Source organism: Sinocyclocheilus rhinocerous, unplaced genomic scaffold (genome assembly GCF_001515625.1).
Source record: "Sinocyclocheilus rhinocerous isolate Xijiao unplaced genomic scaffold, SAMN03320098_v1.1 scaffold830, whole genome shotgun sequence".
Taxonomy (NCBI): Eukaryota; Metazoa; Chordata; class Actinopteri; order Cypriniformes; family Cyprinidae; genus Sinocyclocheilus; species Sinocyclocheilus rhinocerous.
Genome location: NW_015636881.1, coordinates 352,272 through 363,489, shown reverse-complemented (window position 1 = coordinate 363,489; position 11,218 = coordinate 352,272). Strand labels below are relative to the sequence as shown.

At 41.9% G+C, this 11,218-nt stretch overlaps 1 protein-coding gene across 2 annotated transcripts in view; it reads left to right on the top strand.

The window, feature by feature from the left end:
• The window catches only part of LOC107748266 (zinc finger protein 609-like), a 64,974-nt gene extending 55,213 nt beyond the window's left edge, over positions 1–9,761 (top strand). Inside the window, exons 4-9 of one of the 2 annotated variants that reach the window (XM_016562999.1) lie at positions 2,902–2,989; positions 3,427–5,734; positions 5,908–6,232; positions 6,987–7,352; positions 7,774–7,843; positions 8,377–9,761. In XM_016562999.1, the coding sequence (XP_016418485.1) occupies positions 2,902–2,989; positions 3,427–5,734; positions 5,908–6,232; positions 6,987–7,352; positions 7,774–7,843; positions 8,377–8,386 (3,167 nt within the window). In that variant the 3' untranslated portion in view covers positions 8,387–9,761. Of the gene's footprint in view, positions 1–2,901; positions 2,990–3,426; positions 5,735–5,907; positions 6,233–6,986; positions 7,353–7,773; positions 7,853–8,376 lie in introns of both variants that reach the window. The other variant, XM_016563000.1, reaches the window with a different exon arrangement.
• The last annotated feature ends 1,457 nt before the right edge of the window (positions 9,762–11,218 follow it).

Genomic DNA, 11,218 nt, shown 5'->3' with positions numbered 1-11,218 from the left:
TTTTGCGCAGCTCGTCAGTGAACAACGGCTCTGTGTAGTTAATGCTGCTCAATGTGAAAGCACGCACGTGATGGAGATTTACCGCTGATTACAGAACCGGCTTTCTGACAAGATGCGCGTTAAATATCGCATGCGATTTATCGTGCAGCCCTATTTTCTATGTAGGCAATAGGCAGACATGTTCAGTTCTAATTCAATTGAATTGAAGATTGCAATATTGTATTTCTATAGCATATTATGAATCCGTAATAAAATCGGACAACAATTGGATCATAGAACCATCACATGGTTTTCAAGTTGGCGTATTCTAGATTAAATAAACTGTCAAAGGCAATTGGCAGGACTTCAATTTATGTAGCAGCTGTACTATGTTATCTCCTATTCATTGTTCTATGAGTGATCAGTCTCCTCCTCATTCCATTTCTGGTTTGACTTTATCATGTTGCTAAGCCAAGGACCCAGTACCCTAAATACAAGCAAAAACAACAAAAATGATTGTGCATGTTTTATTGCACTTAGTAATCAATACTTTTACGTAATTAATAAAATACTTTACCGTTCCCCAGACTCAATCCTCCATCTTAGATACGGATGTTCATTGCGTTGCATAATTTGTTGCCTCCACTAAATATGCATGCAGTGCTACCTTAGAATTCGGCCAAAAGGCATCTTGAAGGGGAGCATAATTTAGAGTGGCATTTGTGTCAGGAGCACACCTAGTAAAACAACAAATGTTGCCTAGGAAGCTCGATGAGCTTTAGAACACAGCATCCATCTTCCATGACTTATTGCAGATCAAGTTGTTGCTGAGTCGCAGTGTCCTCTCATGACTTCCTCAAATCAACAGTGGCGTGCTTTATTTCAGTCAAAGCCCAGTGTACTGCAACCTTTTATTTGTGGATGGACATATTGACTTGCTCATGTTTCAGCCCAGTGCGTGAATCCCAGAATGGCAGGAGGTTAAGGGCAGACAGCTCTCAGTTCATGATGAAACAGTCAGAGACAGATTGGAGCAATATTTCTAGGCATCACTCGGACACAAATCCCCTCTGCAGGACGCTGGAAGCAGACCAGGGTCGTGTTGGTGTGGCATCCACTCTCACAAGCCGTGCATGCTGATGCCTCCAAATGTCAGCCCTAAATCTTCTGAAAGTTTATTGCTCTTGAAGTAGAGCCCAGAAAGCCCTCACCCACAGACTATGAAGGGCTTGATGCCAGCAAACGCAATCGTGCCAAACAGAAAGGCTCATATGCCAGTATCCTGATTCAACCCTCTTTCCAGGGCCACTTCAACAAGCTATTGGATCAATGTGTTATTTTATTGCCTGAATTAGCTGTTGGTTTAAGGGAAACATAGTTGATTTCATCATTACCTTTTCTCTTTGAATTTGCGTACTTGGCTATTCTTGGATTTCGCTCTGAGGTCAATAAAGTGCATCTTAACTCAATCAATCCTGCCTCCTGATGATTTCAGACTCTTGTTCTTTTAAAGAAACCATGCAATCTCAGGACAAGTGCAGTTTTTTTCCTGTGCTGTATTTCCTATTGAAATGGAATGTTTGGATGGCAACTCCCTTGTTTTTAAAATACCACTAGGCTTTAGTTATGTAACATCAGCCATAAACCATCATATTTCCATTATGACCCATATGTTATATTTGCAGTTGTTTTATCCTTACTTGATTGGGAAAAAAACTTAAACCAGCCTAAGATATTTTGCTGGTCTTAGTTGGGTTAAGCTGGTCTCCTGTCCAGCTAAAAAAAACAATCATGACATATCTATGTAGAGCTGGTGTAGCCTTTAAACTCCAATAGAGCTGTTTTTAATGGAGTGTAAGAGTGCAGCAGCACACATGCCAAGCTTCTGTTTGTTCCACTTTGGCTACTGAAGGGCATCAGAGGTGAAATGCCGGTCATTTAGTCTCATTTAGCCTGGATTCAGACAGGTGGCCGGAGAACCGTTAATGACTGCAAGCGAAATAGGAAAGGGCCCCGCTAATGTGCTCTTCGACTGACCTCCACTGACATTTTTCAAAGGAGCGTTCATGAATTCAGCTCTCACATTTGGAGGCCCACACTATGATGTTTGGTGGAAAACAAGATTTAGGCCTATTATTTCTTTAATAAATAAAAACAATGACTAAAAAGACATTCCTAAAAAGCAATATTCTACAGAAGAATTTTTTTGTTAATTTCATTTCATTTAAATATGTTAATTTAGTATACTAATAAGTTTCAGTATACTCACAAAATGTAACACCATAGAAGCTTATCTTAAATTTATTAGCCTGACTGAAGCCTTATCAATGTTACACAATATTATTTTTGTTTTTTTTGTGCCTTTCATGACCTATTAAGGGCATATTATTTTAATGCGTTATTGATTTTGCCTGCTATTATGGTAGTGCAAAATCACAGAAACATCCAGCACTTACCTGTCTGAGCTTCTGCAGCGAAACCTCTGAATCACTGCCAGATACAAGCATTTTCATTTGCTTCAGCTGTTTTTACACAATTGCTAAACCATTTGCAGAGGCGACTCACAGTACTGCAAAGTCAGATGGAGGACACATCAAACAATTTTTTACTCCCAGAAACAACACACTCTGCTCCTTACAGCTTTTAGCTGGTGTAATCATGAAGTACCCAGTAAAAATAGCAGGGCAGCTTTGAGAGTGCTGGCCTTAGAAAACCTCCATTTGCACTATTTAAATGGGAATTGTGGCTTCTGCATGGATTGTGTTTGGAATATTGGTAATGAGGTGGAGAAGCAACCAGATGAGTAGTGCTTATGAATCAGAAAACTGACATTATAACAACTGTATTACTGTGTCATTGAGTCTCTGTATATAGAAAGAGATATTCTTGCATTATAGTAAGTGTCTTCTTTATGTTTTACAGGTATGCTGGTGGTAAATGTTACTTGGCGGAACAAAACGTATGTCGGAACACTTTTGGATTGTACCCGTCATGACTGGGCTCCTCCAAGGTACGTGAAGCGCTTTAACATATCAAATCAAGAAAATCAAATATTCCTCCCTAGGATACTAGTCTCTGCTTGTCAGCCTCCTTTCCTTAGTACCACATCAGTACTCCCTCTGGACTAGTAGTAAGCCAGGTGTATCACATCATAACCCTTAGGGATAAGGCACACTTAAAAACATACACATCGCCAAGCCTATCAGGTGATAAGAATAGAATCCCACCTCTGGCTGTATGCAAGAATCTAAATAGTATGAGTTTAACAGTTTGAATATTGAAATAATTTTTTTTTAGACGTCTCAGTCATTTGGAATTATTTTTTATATTATTAAAAGCTTATCTTTTTAGACACTTGACAGCCTTTAATATAATCAATATCATACTGCCAAATTATTATTATTAAGGTAATTGTGAAAATCTTGAAAATCTTTATTTTTCTTTAAGGTTCTGCGAGTCTCCCACAAGTGACCTAGAAATGAGAAATGGACGTGGCCGTGGTAAAAGAATGCGACCCAATAGTAACACCCCAGTCAATGAGAACAGCAACTCGTCTGATAATAAGGGCTGCAATAACAGCAAGACCAGAGCAAATTCCAATAGCAAGGGTCGGCGCGGAAGCCAAAACTCCTCTGAGCGCAGGACTCCGCCCAATAGCAACACAGAGGACATAAAAGCCAGTCCCTCCTCATCCAGTAAGCGCAAGAACAAGCCTGCTTCAGACATGGAGCCCAACTCTAGCTCTGAGGATTCTAAAGGCAACAAGCGTATGCGCACAAATTCACATGGTGGAATGACCTCCTCTGCACTTCCAATTCCTATCATCAAAACTGAGTCCCTTCCTCCTCCTTTAGACCGAACCTGTCCCTCACCTGTACTGATTGACTGCCCGCATCCCAATTGCAACAAGAAGTACAAGCACATCAATGGCCTGAAGTACCATCAGGCTCGTGCTCATAATGATGATGATATTAAGTTGGACATGGATGGGGACAGCGAATATGGGGAAGAATCCTCTCTCCACCCAGAGCCAGGAAGTTGCAACGGAGCTTCGATTACACAAAAAGGCTCTCTCTCCCCAGCACGTTCTGTCACACCAAAAGGAAGAGGTTTTGATGCTCAGAGTCCATCCCCTTCTCCTGGAAAGTTTGTCTCCAAGTCAAAGAAGAAGAATGGTGATGCTGAAGCAGATGTTTGTGGCACACCTATGGAGGGTTGTGAGGACGGGCCTTGCGTCACTGCTGATGAGGCTAGCAATGATGGCATGGACGACAGGAAGTCCAAAAAGCCAAGCAGCAATGTCAAGTCTGACAAGCTGTCCCAGAAGAACATGAAGTCTTCCAGACCCATGGCTCCATCCCTCCCTTCTCAGCAGATGTACTCTTTGCAGCCAACATCATTTAGTGGCGGAAGCCCCAACCATCCTCCAGGGATGGCCAACATGTTGCAGGGCATCCCCAAGAGTCCCCAGCTAAAAGGCATTCAGTCTAAGTTGGGTGTAACTGGGGACTCGTCGCCAATTAATCCATCTTTGAGCAGCTCCAAGGACAAAAAGAAAAAGGACAAGAAAAAGAAAGATTTGGGCAAGGATGCAGACAGTCCCAAGCTCCCAGGAAAGAGTGGGAAAACAGAAGAGGGCAAAAGCCCATACTCTGAGTCCTCTGACCCAGGAAGCAGGAGTGAGGGTCATCTCAATGGCTCCTCAGACCCTCATCAAAGCCGCCTTGCTAGCATGAAGGCAGAGGCTGATAAGATATACAGCTTCACAGATAATGCTCCCAGTCCATCCATCGGGGTGGCCAGTCGTGTGGATAGCAGCGGACAGCCTCTCACTCCCCTTCACGCCGTCACCCAGAATGGGGCCGATAGCTCCTCGGTAAAGACAAACAGCCCTGCATACTCTGACATATCTGATGCCGGGGAAGATGGTGAAGGCAAAATGGAAGGGGTCAAAGGTAAAGCGGAAGATCAGTCAGGCAAGGACAGTGCAAAGAAGGCGCTATTTCCCTCTCAGGCATCCTCTAAGGAATCTGTGTATTATGCTAGCTATGACAACTACTACTCCCCTAGTTACACCCACTCTAGCCCTGGTGGTGCCACTGCTGGTGGGCCTCTGCTGGAAGGGCAAGCTCTGAAACTGAAGAAGGAAGATGAGCAAGCATCGCCCGAGGAGAAGACGAAGGTTGACGTGCAGGATGAGCGCAAAGCTGAGGTCGCTTCAAGTCAGCCACACCAGCAGCAAGCCTCTGTCATTCAGCAGCGCTCCAATATGTACATGCAGCCACTCTACTACAACCAATACTACGTTCCCCCATATGGATACCCAGATCAGGTTTATCACAACCACCTCATGAACACTAATCCAACCTACAGGCAGCAGTATGAGGAAAGGCAAAGACTCATGTCTGAGCAGCACAGGTCTGCTGAGAAAAAGCCTGATTCAGGTGTAAAGGACAGGGAGGCCTCTCTGAAGGAGGACTGGAAACAGAAGGGCCCTGTTCCTCCTGGCCTAACAAAAGCCCCCAGCCTTTCAGACCTGGGAAAGCCACAGGCCCCTGGCAAACAGAGAGACACTTCCTCCGAACCTGCCAAGTCAGTCATCATCCCTAAAGGGGAGGAGACCAAGCTGCAGCCACAGCAGGCTGAGGGGCTTAAAATGAAGCTCAGTGAAGCTGGCCATCATGGAAAGGATGACTCAAAGGCAAGTGTGGAGTCTGCCAGGCTGGGTATGGAGCAAGCCATGTGGTACAGACAGGTGAGGCAAACATGTGATTCTTGAACTAAACGACTGCACAGTTCGCAAGCTAGAGGGATAATTCACCCAAAAATTAAAATTTAGTTGAAAAAAAAAACAGATTTCATAAGGGTGAGCTAATTTATTACCTCTCAAAACCTTAACTTTAACGCCTTTCTGTTTTCTGTTTTCAGTACCCTGACAGTCAGAGACCACCAGATGAGGACCGAGACCGGCAGCGAGACAGAAAAGGCAAAGATGACAGGCCAAGGCTGAAAGACAGCAGCTCCAAAGAAAATAGTAAAGATGTAACTGATGGTTTGTGTCCTCCCAGCTCTGAGGACCAGCGAAGCGGTGGGAAAGATTCCCGGCCCAATGCTCACATACCTTTCAGCTCCCCCTTAGCACAGCACCAACCCTACCTGCATTACATGCATGGATATCCTTTTGGGCAAAGCTACGATCCCAGCCATCCTGGATACAGAGGCATGTCCTCTGTCATGATGCAGAACTACCCAGGTTAGACAAATAATCACATCTGAGTGGTGATGTTCATATAATATTATTAGCATATTATTCTAAAAATACAATACATACAATTCTAAAAAGTGCCTACTTACTAGTAAACTTTGTTGCGCAACAATTGGTTTGCACGGATTGGCCAACAACATACTCTGTGCAAGTTACATAAAGGATTACATCTTATATTGCATTATTGTTACTTTCAAATATTGCTGCTTGTTAATCTAGTGTTGTTATTACTCAGGTAACTAGCTATAGACATGTCGACAGTTTAAAGGTGGGGTAAGCGATTTCTGGTAGCCAATGTTGATCTACACCGGACGCGAGTGGCACGGCGCGACAAAATACTATGGAACTCATTATAATCAGTGTTGCTGTCTACACCATAGATATATATACATATCTATGGTCTACACTGGATGGGGTGCGGCACGACACGACAAATCCCCGACAGAAAAGTGCTAGCTCTGCAAGAATGTCCTCTTTTTGTTGACTGAAAAACAAAACTGGCCACTAATGATGATAGTGCCCCTTGTGGCAACACTGAAAATGCAACACATACTTTCGCTGCTTTGTTAATTGCGTTTTGATGCATTTTGGAACACAATGACGTGTAAAATCGAGCTTGTGTAGCTAGAAGTGTTGGCATTCATGTACTTGCATAAAGCATGTTTTGAGCCTTAATGTGCGTAAAAAGTGCATAATAGCACTCCTTTAAAGTAGAAAAACAGTATGGTCTTCTAATCTTTAGGGTCCTATCTGCCAGCGGGATACCCTTTCTCCCCTTACGGCAGTAAAATGGGCAGTGGAGAGGAGGGAGAGAAATCTCGCTCCAGCCCCACAGTCAGCATCAAGTCGGCTTCAGAATCCAAAGCCTTGGACATACTACACCAACACGCCAACCAGTACAAGAGCAAATCACCCACTGTTGCCGACAAGCCTTCCCATGAAAGGGAGCGAGGAGGAGGCGACCGAGAACGGGAAAGAGAGAGGGATCGAGAGAGGGAGAGAGAAATAGATCGACCGCGTTCATCTCCTTCCCAACGCATAATGCCATCCCATCACCACCTAGGCTATCCTCTTGTAGCCGGGCAGTACGATCTGTCTTATGCCACAGGTCAGCAGTCTAGTATTCTTACACATTAACTTATAAAATAAAAAATGAAAATTCAGATGGTTTTGAGATGGCTGCACAGGATGTCATATTTAATCCCAAAATTTTGACAGAAATTAGAGAACATTACATTAAACGTTTATTTTATAATTATACAGTAATATATTGTGCATTATTACATTATCTTAATATTGACATTATTATGCATTATTTTCTGTATTACACTAATGAGAATTAGATTTTTTTTAAGATTGTTTTGGGGGGTATAATGTGAACCAGGCATCTCTTAATGAGATTTCAAATGCCTCATCTGATGTGTTTAGGGAAAAAAACAACAAAATATTGCTGCTATAAAACTGTGCCAATTCCACAAAGAAAACTCTGAGAGTAAACAACATCTTTACTGGATGTTCCTTAATTGCAGGCCTTTCATCGTCAGCAATTGTTGCCAGTCAGCAAGCCTCAGCCCCTTCCCTGTACCCACCAGCACGGAGGTGAGAATGGTAAGAGAAAACAAAGATCAAGGAAAGGAGATTTAGATTGTGGCCAAACAGAGAGTGAATCACATAAATCGCAGTGAAAGATGACTACTGTAGTTGCAAGTGTATCCCCATTTCTGCTTTCATATAGAGTAATGTAAAAGCTTTTTTTGATACACAAGCTTACAAAGAAGTGCTTATAATTGTTCCACTTGCTTTGAGGCCCTTCTCTCTAAAGGGTTTGTAGACTGCCATCTGTTTTAGAGCATTATGATTATTTAAGGCCCCTTAGATTGAGACTACTAGTGCTGTTAGGACAGCAACATCGCTTCAGAAGCCTATAGTGACCTCTGGTGGAGAAACTTGTAATACAGATTTTTTATTTATTATATTATATACATTTTTTTCTTCGTTTATGTATATGTTCATATTTAAAGTATAAGGCTATATTTACATTTATAATAGTTTTATTTAAAATAACGAAATCAGAGATTGACCATATTCTTTATTCTAACCAGTGCGTTCTTGTGTTTTCTTTCTTTCTTTAGGGAAACCTGATTGTCTCGCCCTTCTTTACAAATAATCATGTGACTGGATCACATGGGGAAGTATATGGAGCTCATTTAGACATCAGTTGAATGGTGTTTCTATATTTTTAGTTTTTCTGCCGGAATGTGTGGCAGATTGATGTTCTCCTAGTATCTGTACCTCGTACCCCACTACAGACTGTGAGACCAGGTTCAAAGCCATCCTGCCCTGCTCAAAGCCCAGCTGGCCACTGAACTGTGCCTGTGAACTGGTGAGGGATGATTGAAAAGCAAGGACTGTCATTCCACTCACATGATGCAGGCTGTGGCCGGACAAGAGGCAAGGGCTCGAGGGGACATAAGAACACAAGAACTGAAAATAGTTTTATCACACTGAGATAACTAAAGTTGTTTCCCTTTTTTTATTTTAGTTGGTATCCTCACTGAAAAAAAAAATCAGTTTGACCCACGGTTTTTAAATTGTTGTTCTCTAGATACCACCAGTGAAAGCTGCAGATATTATCTAGCATTGTCTCATAACTCTGTCTTTCTGCCAGTGGTTCCTAAACGGTTCTCATCGCCAAATGCCTCAAGACTGCTCTCTTTTTTTTCTCACAATTTTTTTTTCTTTTTCCATTTCTCTCTTTTCTGTCATCAGAATGGTTCCATGTAAAGAGCATGACATCAATTTTTATTTAAAAAAAAGTTCAACTGTACTATGTTCTGGTAACATCATGCTGTTTTTTAGCATTACCATCCAGCCTCTCGTGGACTAGCAAATCCAGGAAAGTGTTTAAGACGCATGACCGCCCTCACACAACTGCTTTCAGCGAGACGTTTCACTTCCAGATTCATTTGCGACATATCTCAGCGAGCACTGTTCCATTACAGACTTTCAATAGAACATCAGTGGCCGAGGTTCGTTTACTCCAGGGAATTCTCTTCGATTCCACTTGGTTATCCTTCAACTTGAATCCGAATATCCTCGTTCCCGTCTTGGCTACTTTACCTCATCGCGAACAGAATTTCCGATTTATCGCTATGGTTCTTAAAAAATGGATGTTTGTTAATGTGACCGGTATAGTAAGTTCTTTTAGAGAGGTGCTTATGTACTGGCCGTTTTGCTGCAGCGTTATGGGGTGTGTGACACCAGAGGCCCAGTAGTTTCGTTCTAATTGTTCTGAAGTTCTTGCATGGGGCCGCTCTATCCCTGAACACTTATTGTGGAAGTGTTGTGGTAACTCCAGCGTGTTTTATGAAGCCAAGTGAGCGTTTGACCCAAACATGCTTTCATAGCCCATCATGCTCTGTGTATTTCATGTGTCGTCCAGCATGGTTTACTATAGCACTAGAAATGTGACTTTAAACAGTGTCTCCTCAGGCAAAGCAAACGTTGGTTTTGCACCAAACTACCAGAGGAACTGTTTTAATTCGTTCTAATTGTTCTGAAGTTCTTGCATGGGGCCGCTCTATCCCTGAACACTTATTGTGGAAGTGTTGTGGTAACTCCAGCGTGTTTTATGAAGCCAAGTGAGCGTTTGACCCAAACATGCTTTCATAGCCCATCATGCTCTGTGTATTTCATGTGTCGTCCAGCATGGTTTACTATAGCACTAGAAATGTGACTTTAAACAGTGTCTCCTCAGGCAAAGCAAACGTTGGTTTTGCACCAAACGCTGTCGATATTCTTGGTTGCACACACTATGTGATGTCTGTATATGATGTACAGAGGAACTGTTTTAAAATGCAATCAAGAAACCATCTGATTACTTTGTTTTGATATCTGTCGCGAGGGTGTGTTTTTCTTTTCCTCTTCGATGTTGTCCTCTGCTTTATCTTCCATAGCTTTGTATTGGCTTGCCGTCACAATGCTTGCTGGTTTTTTAACATTCACTAGGTCCATGAAACTCTTAAATGAGGCTTGGGAGTCTCTCAATCCAAAATCTCAATTAGACGCAGCTCTCGGTGGATCTCGGGCGGTTTCCTGATCGTTTGCTGCTGATTTTGGGTCATATTTTCACACCAAGTGATTCGAGCAGGTCGATTTTAACAGGCTCTGTTGGAATAAGAGACGAAAGACAGGTGTTCGGAGGATTACGTTGGCTCTCATTTGTAAAGTCACAATTAAAAAATCAACAACAGCAGTAAAGCACCATGGTACACTAAATACTGAGAGAAATGGGCTTTAAGTTACACATCCAATATATTCATCAATATGTTATTTGATATTAGGTACATTGGGATGTTTGAGCCGCACAGAACAACTTTATGAATTGTCAAGAGTTTGGAATTTTTGAATCTCATGGTTTTTGGCAGTTAAGAAAGATTCTCAGTACGGATCATGAAAATTGTCAGTGCTAGTTTCAAATGGTGCTCAGTTGACATGCTGTGATTTGTTGGAAAGAGGATGCAGTGCATTATTGCATGCTTCGCGTCATTTACACGATGAACTACCACCTCTTTCCTGTTGAGCTTCATCCCAAGTGTTTCTCAAAAGACAATTTATCACCAAGTATCAGGCCCCGGTACTTAAAGAATGTTTACATTTTTTTAATGGCTTTGTTTGGATTTTTTTTTGGCTGTATCACCCAATTCCTCCTGTTTTTCCTTGGACTTTCTCTTATGTAAAGTGTACATTACCACGTTTCTTTTTTTATACAATACTGTAACTTGCCTTTGTACATTTAGGCAAAAAAAATAAATCTTTTTATGAGACAATCAGATCTGTCCTTGCGTGGCTCTCTTCTGTTTTATAATCATTGAAATATCTTTTCATTTTACGTTTTAATAAAAAAGGTTTTTGTTATCTTATCATTTTATGTTTTGCATAATGCCTTTTTCCAGGTAAATTATCATATTGAAT